Source organism: Buteo buteo, chromosome 10, assembly GCF_964188355.1.
Source record: "Buteo buteo chromosome 10, bButBut1.hap1.1, whole genome shotgun sequence".
NCBI lineage: Eukaryota > Metazoa > Chordata > Aves > Accipitriformes > Accipitridae > Buteo > Buteo buteo.
The window spans coordinates 26069156-26085214 of NC_134180.1; the positions used below are offsets into that span (position 1 = coordinate 26069156).

Genomic DNA, 16059 nt, shown 5'->3' on the forward strand with positions numbered 1-16059 from the left:
TAAATACTGTCATTGTCCCTATATTCTATTATGGTCCAAATGAAAATGGGTATTTGCCTCCTTTCCTTTCTCCATCATGTCTTTTAATAGTCTTGACTACTCACTTAAACTCCAAATCATGTATGGTATCTTTCAGAATTTGGGAGCATTTCTCCTAAAAAATAAACACCATGCAGTGGAGTCTCAAAGAGGGTATGTGTCACTTAGCAGTTGCTCTATGTCCAAGAAAACAAAGATGAAGTCCTGGAAGGGAGGTGACTAGCTGAGGAGCCACGGGGCATACAGAAGCAGAGTGCAGAACATTAGGAAACAAAACCAGGAATTTTCAGGTGAAGAAATGGAGAAGTGTGCGAGGGGGGGGAATTCAGTAGAAATTCAGAGAAAAACAAGGGAAGAATTGAAGAAAGGGAGATCATGTTTTTGGGTGTACATCTCTGAAAAAAATACACAAATGACAGAAGAGAAAGTCCTTTAATGACCCTAACACCTCCAGTGATTTTCCATGAGTGCATTGAGGAAAACTGTAAGTTGCAAAAAATCACTTTAGAAAGCCATTTCTTGTTTCAGTGTTGGTTATAGAAATACCAGAAATAGAATGGAAATGCTAGGCTGCTCATTCAGACACCAGCACCCAGACTGGTATCTTTGCTGGCTCTGAATTCTGGAAAAAAACTAAGGGGCGTTCTCTAAATATAGCCTACATATCTTACATGCTCAGCTCAAGGCTGTTTAAGATGTGCTTTCACCATCTGCTTAGCTGGTGCACTTTTTTTGGCCTTTGCATTGCTCTGAAGAGAGAAGAAAATGATAAGCATGAAGAGAGAATGCTCAGTTATCACCTAATTTTATGCGTTTGCAATACCTTTTGTGCAGATTGTCATTCAGCTGTCATCACCAGCTGAAAGCAGTGGCTTTGATGATGATGACATGGAATCGGGTGATAATGGATTTCCAGGGGATGCTGATGAGGGAGATGTTGCTTTCTCAAGCTCGCCTGAAATAGCGGTATGTTACTCTCAGATTTGCACCTGACAATAGAGAAATGCCTATCGTAATAGGCACTTCACATAAATTATATTAATTGTATAGCAATTGATTTGTCTTTTAACACATTTCTTCTCAATTCTAGTTCTTGTGACCCTGTTGAAGATTTGCACTAAGTAGATGGAACATGGGTGGGCTCCTATTGTAGACTCCAAATTTGTCCTTATCCAGCTACCACTCCTGACTCAGGATGTTATTGTGTTGGTTTTTTTCATTTCAGTTTAATTGCACGCTGCACCAGCCAGAGGATGACAGAGGCATGTTCTGGCCTCCTGAACCACACATCACCAATGTGACCTTCAACATGGAGCTGTACAAAACAGATCTGTTCCTTGCTCCCTCCCAAGGACTCTTCTCTGTTGCTGAGAATGGGCCAGTATATGTAGAGGTAATGAACTGAAAAAGGCTTTCAAATTAAAAGGAAACATTTTGCAAGGCTGTGCAACTAAGCCAAATCTGGTTTTGTCCATTGAGAGGTCTCGTTGTGCAGTTGCTTTAGGCAGACAGGTAGGTACTTCAGTGACTGTAGGGAACAGAAACTGTGGGGTAAGAAGCAGGACAATGTTTTGAGTCAAAACCAAAGGGTTCCTACAAAATAGATGAATTTAACTGCAAGGTAAATTGGTCATTCTTGCCAAATCTGCTTTTCTGTGCAGAACTTAAAGTGGTCTCTCAGCTCTTGCTCTGAACTGGCATTTCCTGATGAAGACTTCAGGGTTGATTTTATTGGGTAATATGGCTGAACCTCATCTGAAAGATGTAGACATGCAAAAAATGATTACAAGTGTCTGTCTTCCATATGCTGGTGTTCTTGGGTTACAAAGTTAGTGTAGATTCTGATTTCTCTCTGATCCGCTTACAAACACCAGTTACAATCCTTTTGAATGCTGTCACATGAGAGATCTAACAGCTTTAGATAAATAAGACCAGCAAAGTCAACAGCCACATACACCTGACTTCAGGCGCATTTTGGACCTGGTAATATTTCCATGTGTTGCAAAGTTGCTTATGAAATCTGGAGAATTTCAAACCAATACAGTTAGTATTTCTAGAGACAGTCACGTGAATAGAATTTTGCATTTTTCAGGTAACAGCAGGCTTTAATAAATACAACATTGGCAATGAAGTGGTATCGCCAGTTTATAGATGAGTAAATCAGGAGTGGTGAGCTATGGGCTTATAAGACTGGGAAAATGAGTTTATTGACTGAAGCAGTGCTGTGTCATGTTTGCCTTGCCCAAGTTAGTTCCTCTTTGTGAGCCCACGTTACACATGATAAGCACAGTGGCCCATTTGACATTGGTGCAGTTTTCTTCATTATTTCACTGTGTTGTGTCTCTTCCTCATTCTCTACCTGGTGAAAAGTACTTAAGACAGTTGAAGCAAAAAAAAGAAGTGTGTCATGCTGAGTTAATATGTTTATAAGACACATTATTTTTTTCATTTGGATAAAACCAGCTGCTTCTTTCAGCGATCTGGGATGAATCCCCCTGACTCCGAGCCCTCTGGATTTATCTGGTTCTGGAGCTGTTTATTTAGACGGATGTTCTGATTTCTTCATCACCTATCCTGGCAGAAGCCTTTGTTTGCTGTTTCTCTTTCTTGCACCATGGAAAATCTGTATCAGTTTTGAACTTCTGTGACTCCATTTTTAGCTGACAGATTTTTATTTTTTTTCATTTTTGCTTCTGTTTTGCTTTTGTTATTAACAAATATATTTGAGGGTTTTTGGTCAATAAATTGCTTAGGTCATAATCTGTAAGAACTCTTTATCTCCCTTTTCCTTCTCTGCTAAAAATGTTTTTTTGCATTGGAATCTTTTGGCTTTTTTTTATTTTGTTCTCTGCTGTCATTTTCTCATATTTTGGGCTCACCTTTCTCCAGTAGTTCTCTTCTTTCCTTGAGATACCATTCATCCTTTTATTTACCTGATGGTGTTTCATGATGCTGTAGTATGCCTGTCCTCCGTGCTGTAACTGCTTTTTTAACTAGTTTACACCATTAACTTGTTTACCTGTTGGTGTCTTGACTTTCATTCATCAGTCTTTATTTCAGTTCTTTTTAGAAGATAGTCTTTCTTGCTTAGATGCTTCAGCATATCCCTTCATCTCTAATTTGATTGCTGCTCACGTAAAGGAGAGGAAGAAATGAGAAATGCCTTTATTCACTGCGCAACTCGTAGCATCCAAAAATTTCTGTATAGACCACAGGAAAATTTGGCAGGCTCTTCCTTAAATATACATGCAGCACATATAGATTAAGTACACATTTAAGGCACATTTCTTCTAAAAAGGAAATATATTTCTTGTGGAACTGTTTTCATCAGGCAGTTTTAATGGTTAGGCACAACGCTTATGTTGTTTATTAAGAGCAACACGCTTAGTTTGTTACAAATTCCATCTAAATTTTTTTCCTAATTATTCTGTAGCATTTGTTGTCTGTATTCCAGTCCAGCTGAATAACATCAGTGCCCTGGAAGCTTGCAGTCTTAATTATTTCTCATAAAAGAATATGAATTTCAGACTTACAATAAACTAAAAGGATCATTTCACAAGAAATTACAGCTTTTTAGGAGGCTTCTCTGCTCCTCCAGTCTAGGAATGCCACCCACACATCAGACCATGACCTCCTCTCTGCCTCTGCATTCCTATCCTGGCTGGGGGTGGGTTCTCTGTTGTGTCTCCTGCTTTTATTTTTTCTTTTTCATTAAAGTTTCAAACAGATACAAAGACATGGAATTAGTAATTGACTTTCATACAGCTCTGTTATAGCCTGTGTATCTAAGGGAAGGAGCACCATTTCAGGTGGCAGTCACAGTCATTAATTACGTGTCTGATCCAGACTGGGTTTTTCATCTGCTTTTGGAAAGATAAGGGATTGCTGTATTTATGCACAGTTATGCTATTAAACAGCTGCTGGTTTTGAAAGCACAGATTTTCTGTCTCTCAGTTTGACAGTCTATCCTTAACGTTTAGCCTTCAAAATAGTTCAGATTGGAAGTGGCACTGGAAAACTGCTTAAAAAATTTTTGAAAATATTAATGAAATGTGAACTAAAAATGTCATTTCTGAGATCTTACTATCTCTTTCTTTTTAATGCAGGTGTCTGTGACTAAAGCTGACAGATCCTTGGGCTTTGCCATTCAAACATGCTTTGTTTCCCCATTTTCAAATCCAGATAGAATGTCTGACTACACCATTATAGAAAACATTTGTCCTAAAGATGAATCTGTTAAATTCTACAGCATTGAGAAGGTGAACTTTCCGATACCACATGCACAGAAGGACAAAAAAAGATTTAGCTTTGTTTTTAAACCAATGTTCAACATCTCACTGCTCTTTCTTCACTGTGAGTTGACTTTGTGTACAAATAAAGACAAAGATGCTCAAGGACTGCCAAAGGTAAGTAATTTATTAAAGTATAAACTTCTAATTTAGGTAAAAATATGATTTTTTTTTATCTGAACTTTGAAGTGAATAAACAGTTTTCTGTGGAATCAATGTAGTGACGTGATATCTCTAGGCTCAAAACTTTTAATAGGTAAGAGTTATGATACTCTGCACTTTGACTGCATAATTTACAGTTTCTGTTTAAATTTCATTAGATGGTTATATGGGATAAATAGAAATTGCTATTTATTACACAAGTGGTTCAGATTTATCTTTGCTACCCACATCACATCCATATCCAAAGTGCAAACTATGTTAGCTTTAGTTTCCAAAGACATGCATCGTATCAGCTAATATTGAAATCTGATTGTTACAAAAGAAAATTGCCAAATTTTGTTACAAAAGAGAATTGCCAAATTTTGCTTTATATCTAATGGAAATAGCTGTAAATTAGTTGTTCAAGAATGTGTTCTAAGAATTTGGAATTTATTTTCACTTTGGGGTTTATGCACATCCCCCTTGAAATGTATTATTTTTTTTTAAGATGATTTGTCATTGTTGATCAACACATGTGTTGGTGGCTACAGTTTTGGCTACTGGATTTTTTAAAAAACATTTATCCTAAAATAAAATAATTACTACCATTTAGTTTCAATTGTGACACTCTCGTAAAGATTAGAGGATCCTTAATGAAGGCAAAGGTTGTGTCCTGAAGCACAGCTAAATATTACCTTTGCCAGTACATTACAGACGGGTTGTTTGGAGCTTCTCCTCCTTTTTTGGTAAATAATATAGGATAAAACTGATGATGAGGCAACTGTGCAGCTAGCACAGCTGTCCTGGCAGACGGGTCACTCTCTGACCTCACACACTCGTTTTTCCACTCGCAGTGCATTCCTCCTGATGAAGCTTGCACCTCTCTCAATGTGAATATGATCTTGGCCATGATGCACAACAAGAAAACCTTCACCAAGCCCCTTGTTGTAATAACACATGAAGGAAAACCAGAAGGTATGAAAACGAGCTTGAACTGTTTAATAAAACTATATATATTATATTGTGTAATGTACAACCGCTTGAAATGAGGGAGTACTCCAAGTATGTGGCATTGTATAATCTTGTGGTGATACTGTGTTTGTAAGATGTTATTTGTTTAGACATTTCCCTGGCAGCAATCATCATGGCAGTTCATTACCCTTTTTTAACTGTCTTTATTGATCTCTGGACATGTAGTTTTGCCAGGCATTGAGAAAGGAATACCATACTAGACAATAATACGGGTTTCAGAAATATGAATATAGCACTTCCAGCAACTTCTTGTTGCCCAGAGATCAAAGGCAGTGCTCTGCTCCCTGTTGTATCATTTCTTTATTGTGCTTGTAAATATATATATTTGGGAATAACAACAATGGAATTGGTAAGTATTGAGGACACTAAAGCCTGATAAGTTTGTTAAGCAAAAGGGTGGCCACTGGAGAGACAGTCATTAGACTGTTAAACTATTAAGAGCAACAGATGAGATGCACAAAGGTATTTTAGCTCTACTTTGGTGGGACTTGTTTGATTATGTAATCTTTATGGAAAAAAACACGTGTGTGGCTAGCAACTGTTTTTTCTTAGTGAATTCTTCTGACAACAGCATCAGTCATGTTTTGATGCATTCATAGAAGAAAATATGTGCATTATCTTTTCTTTTTGTATTAGCATGGGAGTTTAATCAGAAGCTTCAGTGGCTTCACGTGCTCATCAAAATCTTCCAATTGTGTCCAAAGGCTGTTTGACCTTTGGAAAGCTTTTTCAGGAGTATCAAAAGGTTGGGGATCAGAAGTCCTCTAACCTCTTGTATAGTGTGTGCTTTTTAGTCTTTGAACAATTTAAAGCACCATACAGTATTGCTAGGGGACATGAGCAACAACTGTTTCTCTTTAACTCTGCAAGTCAGCTCATGTTTAGTTTTGGGGTTTTTTTTACAAATTTGTTAATAAAGATCAAATCCACTATGAATTAAAGGCAAGTATTTGATCTGTTGGCGTGGTACAATTAAAACTGTGCTTTGGGCCTGATTCTGCACTCTTTGCAAAGATCTCATTTTTTTCAGTGGTTACTCTATTGGGAATGAGTAAATCCTGCAACTGAAGTTCAGCTTTCAATAAACAGACTTGTACTCTGAGCTCTCTTGCCCTTCCAATGTGTGGAGCATTGTGCGCAGCTCCTGTCGCAGGCTGGACTCAGAATGTTGTCTTTGTCAGAGGCACAAGGTCTTAGTGTGCAAAGATGAGCTAAATTTATAAAGATTAGTTACAAGACAACACTGTGATAGAGTATTTTGTTGCATTGTGGGTGATTTAGTCTAATTGTGGGATGTTTGGTGGAAATCTCCCCAGCATATCGCAGCTTTCAGACATAATGCAAAGTGGCACATTAACAACGTAGCTTTGTTGGTATGCAGTTGTTCTGCAGTGAATCAAGCAGCTCCTTTCTAAAAGCCAAATGCCGTTGTTGGCCAATACGTGAACCTAAGATTTGGAGAAGGAATTATGTCGCATTACTGAACAGGAGAATTTACATCTTGGAGGTCATGTTCTTAATTTTCTTTCACATGAACAGGCCAGCCTTCATTGTTGTAAACCATGTTATGTGAGTTACTGTCATTGGATCTGCTCTCCAAGCCAAATGTAGAAATCATGCACTTGACATTTCAAAAGTCAGAACAAGTTGGTCATTGCAAAGGTGTCGTCTTTTTTTCTTCAGACATAAGCTTATGGCTGTCATTGACTGTAATAGAAATCACAACTGTATATCTAAATGAGAATAACTCTTCCTCCCCTCCTAATTTTGTTATTTACAAGCTCAGTTGCCTACATTATTGCAGTAGATCCCAATGGAAGTGTCTAAAACCTAACTCCATGCCACATTTCTTTCCCTTTGCATTCCTGCATTTCATATACGCTCTCCCCCACTTCAGTGAAAGGCGTATGGGTGGCCATTTAAATGCTAGGAAATACATGTTCTTCTGTTGAAACGATCTACCAATGTCATTGTTCAGATTTTTGCTAAGTGTGGAAACTTTAGATTATTATTTCTACAGCAAAAGGAAACAGGTCATAGAAAGGAGGTCAAGTGAGCAGCATAAATGCCTCTATCCTACAAAGGTATAGAAAATCATGATAATTTCTAAAGGTTAGCTGCTGATGTTTTTAAATTAGATGCTTTTCCTGGACCTCAAGGATTCCCACTGCTTCTGTGTTGCTCTGAGCAAACCACATTAAAATACATGTAAGAACTGGGTGGCTGGGGAGAATTGATAATGGGCTACACAGCCTATCATTAATTACCAGGCTTTATGTTCTCTGTAGAGAGGCCAATGACAGAATAAGCATGGAAGAAAATTCATTCTCCCGTCAGCTCAGAAGGCATTTTCTTGGCACTTGGAATATGCTAGTGGAGTGTTTGAACAATCTGATAGTGCCCTTACCCATGTTTGTACTGCTCAATGCTCCTTGGTTTCAGTCCAGCCCTCCTCACAAATCTTACATTCAGTTATGCTTTTGCTGTTATGTGCGCTTGATGACTTTCCAGCTTATTTGTGCATGCACACACCCACCCCTCTATGTCCTCACCTGCTTCCTACTACTGTTTCACCTGTTTCCTACCATCCTGCCAAGAGTGATCTGGAAGAGATACTCGTGTGTTGGAACAAGTGACAATAATGCAGTTTAAGAAAAAAATACTTTTTTGGATATTGTTGCCACATGTGTCTCAGAGTCTAATGATCTTATAGGCTATTGCTGGCAGTTTAGTGCTGCCATTTGGGTTCTAGAAGTTAGAAGCATAGTCTCAGTTTAAGAATACTTTAAATAAATAAATTTATTTATTTTCAGTATTTTTGAGCCGTTATGTTTACATAGCAGTTAAACTTTTTTTTTTCAGTTGCTAAAGATACAAAAACAAGTATTGGGACACTGTCTTATCAAATCCTTGTACAGCTGTTGCACTGAACACACTCAGATATGCCAGAATTTAAATGAGATCCCTAGGTTACTGGCCAATCCAGAAGCAAACTGCAGCTAACCAAACAGGTCATCAGGTCTGAAGCCAGAATCTCTGGCTCTTCTGCTTGAGGTGGCATTCTTGGAGAAAGATAAGAGAAGCCAGTTCATAAGGGAAAATTCTTCATTTTTTCACATATGTTTACTTGTCTCTTTCTGTTACATGCTGATAATGATGATGATATTTGATATTCTTGCCAAGAATAATAGCTTTGATATAATAGCTATGATCTTTTATTTCCTATATATAATTAGAAAACAAAACAAAACAAAAAACCCACCAAACTTCCAAGACAGAATACTAAGCAAGACTCAGGAAAATGTGTAAATTAACACATACTCATGCAATTTGGACAAAGCAGTGTGTATCATGCCATAATACTGACTTTTCCTTAGAGGTGATAGCAGTGTTTGATTTTTTTTTTCTTGTGATTTAGCATGCTGTTATCTCATGTTTGTGATTAGTGACTAATCAGATGAATGTAATCACCTTAAAACAGCCTTTGCAATCCGTGCTCTTCAAGACCTCCACATAGGGATAACCAGAGTTACTGTGGGTCAGACCTGATGACATCTGGGTGGGAAAGGTTGCAGTGTACTTGCCAGCAAAATATATGAAGCATCAACTACACTGTAGATAAGTTCCCCTGAGAAATGATCAATATATGAATAGAATTTTTCTAAGCTGAGCAAGATTATTGAATTCAGGCTTGTTTTCCTGAAGTTCCTTGTTTGTAAAAATTATAATTAATGTCTTTCTGTCAGATCAGATCCTGAAGGTTGCTTACATAGTTTGTAGGCTGTATGTGGAACTGTGATTAATGTTTTGTGGGTTTTGTGTTTTGTTTTTTTAAATTAGATCCTTCCCTTCCAAAGCCAAATGTGAGACAGCAACGTAAGTGACTCTTAAACCAATCTCTTTTAAGCCTTAAACTTTTGTCTAGAAAGTGTTAGATCAATGAAGAAAATTATCTTCAAGCTTTCTGAGAGTGTGTGTGTCTTAAATTCTGGGACAGAACAGAATTCTGACTGTATTGCTGATTGAGAGATTCCCATTGGCATTTAGAGAGAAGAGCTGACCTCTTGTGTATGTGAAAATCAAATTTGGGAAGATATCAAGATTCTCAGCCTTAGCAGTTTCATTTGCTGATGTGTGTGTTTTATTTCCCCCTTCTCTGCTGAGGCCACTGCTTCCCAATACTAGGGTTTTAGCAGCAAGGCCATCTTATGGAGCTCCTGTGTCCTACTCCAAGCCTCACTCCTACCCTGCACTGCAGCTGGCCAGTTACTTTGGCACCAGCAGTTACAGGTCATGCTGTAGATGAGATTACTGACTTGATACAGATTAATTTCTTTGGGTTTTTTGTTGTCTTGGCATAGTGAACTAACCAGGGTCAATTACTGATCCACGAAGGGGAGAAAAGGAGGGAAGCAGGACTAGAAGACAATAGTAAACAGGAAGGTGAAGATGATTTGTAGCCAAAACCAAGAATGAATGGAGAAAAGGGAAGATGAGAAGAGGAAGTGCAAAGAAGGGTTTTTCCTCTACACCTGTCCCTGTGTCTTTGGGACTAAATTTGCTCAAAATAGCAAGGGGAGTGAGAAATTATGCTCCTGCCACTTCAGTCTCCATGTGACTTTTTCCTCTCCACTAAGTTTCCTCCTAAGAGGAAAGGACACTGGCTAGTGCCTTGTGGAAAAAATAGTTGAGTTTAGGAGAGTCTTTTCAGTTTTTATTTAAAATGACCAGATGTGTCCAAAGGAATCAGAAATAGTGTCATAGAAGAAATGGGAGAAAAACCTTCTAAGCCACTGTCTGTCAGGAGTTGCATTTGCAGACTTGCTCGCAGGCACCCAGAAATGGGTCCTGAAGGCCCTTGCCAACAGGAACTGCTGGAGAAGACATTTGTCAAAAGGGGAAAAGGGGAATGGCCCTTAGGATCTCAGGAGCTGTTGGGCTGGGGGATGTTCATAGGGACATCTGCTGGATGCAGGAATATGTAAAGTGAGGGTGTTGGTTGTGTTTTGAGAGCTGAAATTCCACTGAAGGATACTACAGAGAAGGTCCAGTCAGCTCATTTCCTGGCCAGCTTAGTCAGTAAAATGTTATTCATTGGGCTAAGCCATTTTGTGCACTGGGAGACATTAAAAATACTGAAACTAGAATTCAATTTTGTAAGAAGAAATTTCCCCAAATGATTGCTAAAAGAGTGATTTGGTTGGTTGGTTGGGGTTTTTTTTAAGTATTTCTAATCACCAAAAAGAAAAACACAAAAGCTGAAAGTTTCTCTGTTTGGATGGTTAATGTTGGGGGGAAATACATCCAGGAACCAGATGCTGTTACCCTTGAAATGGTACTGCAAAAGGGCCTCTCCCCTAGAAAGTGATTTGTGTGTGTGTGTGGTTCTATTTTTATGTTCTGGAATTAATTTCAGTTATTGAAAGCATTGCCAAATGTGAAAAACAATTGTTTCTATTTATGTTTTCGCTGACTTTTTGCTGGCATCTCTTCCCTCTTAACAGCAGTTCCGTTCTCCACCTAGATTTCAGACTGAACTTGCAGGAGATGTAGGGGAAAGTTTGCTTGAATGTTAACGCATTGAAATGAAAAGTATCTTTTGCCAAAAATCTCAGCCTTTTTATAAGACATTTTTAAGATAAATGGATATTTAATTGAAAGCAAGTTATTAACAGCCAACCAAAAATGCTTAATTTTTGCAATGTTTTCCAGATTTGGGTGTGCTGAGCTGGGGCTTTGCTTTGTGATGTGGAACAGTTGCTTGGACTGAAGCCAGTCTCTGAAAGCATCACTTTTATTTCCTTCATGCAAATCTGCTAGTGTGTTCCTTAAAATGGTGCTTAATTAACTCTGAATTTTTAAAAAACTTTTCCATGAAAGTGTAGGGGTGAATTTTCGTAAAGCAGTATTTGCAACTGAAGGTAAAAAGTCCTTATTGTGTGTGTTTACCTTTGTAGCTGTGTTCTATGGTCTGGACACACTGACTGTCGTGGGCATTGCCTTTGCGGCATTTGTAATTGGAGCCCTGCTAACAGGAGCACTCTGGTTTATCTACTCTCACACAGGTAAGTATGAGCGCTCTTACAGACCTTGGTGCAAATCATGCCACAGGAAATGCAGTGTGATCTGAACTCTTGCAAGGTGGGAGGAAGGGGGAGGGGGCAGGGGGCCCAGCTGTCCTGGACTTCTTTTTCCTCACTCTCTGTTCTTGCTAGGGTGTTTTCCAGCAACTCCTTCCATGACCCTGTTGGTGTGTATCAGCAGATTGATACCCGCCCTTCCCTAAAGGGAGGTGTTATATATGATGAACATGATTTAAAATTTGCTAAAATAATTTTAAATGCAAATCTTGAAAACTCAGCTGGGACGTGAGTGAAACTGAGTATTCCTGGCTTGTGCATTATCAGCAGTAGCATCTCTGTATTTCAAATTTAGTTAACATTTCAGTTAATGGATCCCTTTTGGTGCCCATACTCCTTTTTTAAAAATTTTCTGCAGTTTCTAAATTAAGCTGATGTGACTGTGAATGTGATGTGATCGGTACAAGGAGTGGGCCAAATGCCTAAAAGAATGCTTTATTTACATGGACATATTCTGAATATAACGTTCCTTGGGCCTTGATTACATAGAATTTTTTGATTACATAGAATTTTTGCCCCAATTATTTATTCCCCCATTCTTTAACTGCGACACTAAATTGGTAGAAGTTATATGTAATCTCACTTAATTGTGTCCAACCAAATAACCAGGAGTGTGCCTGAATTGGTGCAGCCTTTAGGCATAGATAATTTTTCAGTATCTCCTCAGAATTTTTTTCCATACTAAACTAAGTTAGCAGAAATCCAAGACTGTATTGGAAGAGTGAGTTTTGGGAGCTTGCTGTTGCATGTAATCTGCAAGGTGGTACAGACAAAGACTGGACACTGATGGGGCCTCAATTTGCAGCATCTGACCTTGGCTGCTTGTGGATTATGGGATATCTCAAGATCCCTACAGCATGATGGACTCCCAGCTATTTCCACTTTTGACCTCGCAAGACCTTACAAAGATCTCTGGGAGGTGGGGAGAATGTGAGGTCAATTGCTCCAAACCTGTGCAGCTCTGGAGTACTGGAATGCTCCCATAGCCCACTGCAGGGGTTTTTTGGCATCTAAAATTTCATGGAAGCTATTTAGCAGTGAGAATCCAGCCCTGTCGGGTCAGAGCTTCTGTAAATATTAAGACCCAGGAGCTTTTGTTAATTTGGGGGGAAGTGTTTTTTTTCCAGTTGGCAGTACAACTTTGTATAAGCAGTTTAATACTTCTCAATGCATCAGCTGTGCATGAAGCTTGTTTGGAATTGAGGCAAATGTGGAAAATGTAAAGGTTGTGATAACAGGTATAAATAGTATAATTCTGCTTCATATACTACTGAAACATTGTGGAAGAAAAGTAAGTGCAATTTCAATGAGTAAATGTGTAAGTTAAGAAGGTAATTTCCAAATATGTAGCCTTTATTAACAAAAAATTAAAACAGTTGTTAAGTTAATATTGTTAGTCCTGCATTTGTGGAAGTTCAATCTCTCTTTGTATGCTGAACCATCTATAGACGCATGTTGTGTGTCAGTAGTCAAGGAACACTGGGAAGCCAACATGATAAATCCTTCAGCCACAACAGGATTTGGACCAATCCCATTAAAAGAATTACATTAACAAAGTACATCAGTCGTAGTGACCACGTATAAGTAGTGGAGAGGGCAGCAGAGTGCAGTGAATGCTCTGGCAGGGGCAGTCTCTTAGAGGACAACTGCTGTGGCAGACAAGATAATCCAGCTGCAGTGGAAATATTTTAGAGCTGTCTGCAGACTTTTATTAAAATAAGGAGGAAAAAAAAAAGATAATCTACACAGTGGCTGTATTTTGCCATTAGAGAATTCATGCATTGCTGAATTGTGTTCTGAAGTACCACATTTTGTTGCAAGTAGCACTGGGTTTCTAACACATGATTTAGACCAAAGGCTGGAAAATACGAGTTTGTTCTACAACTGTGTTTTGGTGATACTCAGAGCATGGACAAAAGCTACTGCTGGTGGAGAATGGCAGCTTGGCATGTATGAAGTAAGGTGTTTTTGTTGCTGTTGTGCTATATGCAATACAGAAAAAGGCCACCTTTTTGCCAGTAATAAGAAGGTTTGCCGATACGCTTTTATCAGTATGTTTCTACTGGCAGACTTGTTCTAGCATGGAGAAGGCTTTACATGAATGAGCTCTCATGTTCATCTTGATAGGCCGTTAACATTAAAACCTCAAACAATTGATAGTAGAAAAGAACTACAAAATAAGTAGAATTTCATCTCCAAGTATTGAGCAAGGATTGTTGAATTTTTTTCATGTAGGGCTTTTGCTGATTCCAGTCATGAAAAGCATGCCAAAGCATCAAAATTGTACTTTAGAATACTCTAAATTCTCTGAAATTTCAACATGGAGTACAGATGTCCTAAGATACACAGGTAGTAGGGGAAGAGAGAGGAGAAGCTAGGATTATAGCAGAGGAGGAATTTTAGCTGACTTTTCTGCAAAAGGACTCCATACTTTTGATCCTTTCTGAAGTCAGTTAAAGGATGTGAAAGGTGGCTGAAAGCTTTCCACAGCAGTGTTGGTCCTGCCTGGAGAGGACCCAAGAACAACAGAAAGTAGCAGACATTTGCCACAATTAACCCAGTTTACCTGGGTGTCTTATGAAGAAGCAAAAATTTTGCAGTGTGCGTGGGTACAGAAACCCTTTAAAATTTAACCATAGAAGTATCTATCAATGTAATATGTCTTAATAGGGATAATGTTTAGGAAGGGACATGCACAAGTCTGATTAGTTAATGAGACTGGTTTAGCAGAGAACATCAGTTGCTTCATTCTCTTAGAAAGCGTGCTTTCCTTCTCCGGGCAGTGTTGCAAGTTAAGAGGATAAAATGTTCCAAAATCTGAGCAGTTAAAAGCGTTCCTCCTCCCCCACTTCTCCCTTTTTTATGGGATCTGATTTAAAATAAACTGACATAGCAACCAATTATATTTGGCAAATGGAGATAGAAAAGCAAACATTCAGACTTCCTGGACAGGGAGTACAACTGGCAGCTTTCCTAAGTGTGAATAATAAAGTGCATGTTGTCTCATTCAGATGGGTAGAAGCTTGTTTACCGTCAATAGATGAGACATGTCCATTTTGAGCAGTTCTGGTTCAGTAACATGAGGTCCATGAAGCTGTTTACACAAAAAAGACAGATGGGAACACCTCTTCAGTGATAGTTTACATTTCTTTACATCCTTTTCATGAATATTCTTTAAAAAAAAACTCCACTACAGATTAGCTAGGTGTTGAGGAAATAAAACGCAGGAAAAACCAGCCAGTCCAGATGTAGTTGCTACACTGTGTTCATAACATCCCTGCGATTTGGATCTTTTTTCCCTGAGGACACTGAGAATTTGTTATTGTTACACCAGGACCACTTGTTGATCAGAGGTGCTGATTATGCTCTAGAAATGAGGTGCTGCAGAGGCAATTGTGTCACAGCAGAGGGAAGGGGGCTCCCATCCCAAAGCGAAGGGAAGGTGCCTCCTAAGACGCTTTCCAGAGGAGCCGGGAGGAGTAGAGCGAGCTGTTGGGCTTGCCCGGGGACTCCGGCACTGCGGTTGTCGCTCTGCCATAAAATAAAAACAACATGTGTTTAGCTTATAAATGAATTTCTGGGTAAATGCATACAGATTGTATTGACGTGCTGAGGCTGACGCAAAGCCGTGCGTGATCATGCGGTTTGTAAAATGGGTGACGGCGGAGCTGCGAGGAGAGCCGGCGGGAGGGCGCGGGGGCCGGGGGCCCCGCTGGGGGAGCGCAGCGCCCGCCGTTCCCTGCGCGGCTGCGGCGGCTTCGCCATGCGCTGCCGGGGCAGGGCTTCGCCGGCTGGCTGGTTTCTGATGAATGCTTGTCTTCGCTTGTTTTGTTTTAATGGAAGGGGGTTTGCTTATCACGGCCTTCGTAAATATATCCTGTGGCACAAAAGGAAGGAAGACTTGTACACAAACAACTGCAGGAGAAGGGAGCGAGTTGGGAGGGGAAGGCATCCAAACAAGGCTTAGGAAAGCTTTTGCCGCACCATGACACAGACATTGATTTGATACAGTTTATTCTGATGGGCTGCAAAGCCGCTTCCAGTGCAAGGTAGAGCTGAAACTCGGTTTATTTGCAGACGGCTGGGGGTAGACTCTGACCTGCTGCGTGTGAGCAGAAATCCGCTGCTCGTGGACGAGCCACGTACTTATTTCTTACACTGGGAAAAAGAGACTCAAAATCTGCTCACAAGAGTAAATGCTGGACGGAGTGCTGGATTCAAGAGCGAGATCCTCACCCTCTTTTTAAATATTTCATTGGCCTCCTGGGTGAAGTGGTTTAGTGGCTTTTTTTAGTTTGTTGCTTTTCTGTCCTGTCCCGTCCCTTCTTTCCTCCCCATTCCTAGACCAGTGGGGTGTAAGGCAAGAGCTGTGTGTCTTGGGCCTTACGTGCATTTACAGCTGTGGCTGCAGCGTGAGC

General features: G+C 39.5%; 1 protein-coding gene across 2 annotated transcripts in view; it reads left to right on the plus strand.

Moving 5' to 3' along the window:
• Positions 1-16059, plus strand: part of TGFBR3 (transforming growth factor beta receptor 3) — a 125535-nt gene that overhangs the window by 104068 nt on the left and 5408 nt on the right. The window contains exons 11-16 of one of the 2 annotated variants that reach the window (XM_075039018.1): positions 874-1005; positions 1265-1432; positions 4146-4445; positions 5324-5444; positions 9342-9377; positions 11459-11566. In XM_075039018.1, the coding sequence (XP_074895119.1) occupies positions 874-1005; positions 1265-1432; positions 4146-4445; positions 5324-5444; positions 9342-9377; positions 11459-11566 (865 nt within the window). The remainder of the gene's footprint in view (positions 1-873; positions 1006-1264; positions 1433-4145; positions 4446-5323; positions 5445-9341; positions 9378-11458; positions 11567-16059) is intronic. The other variant, XM_075039019.1, reaches the window with a different exon arrangement.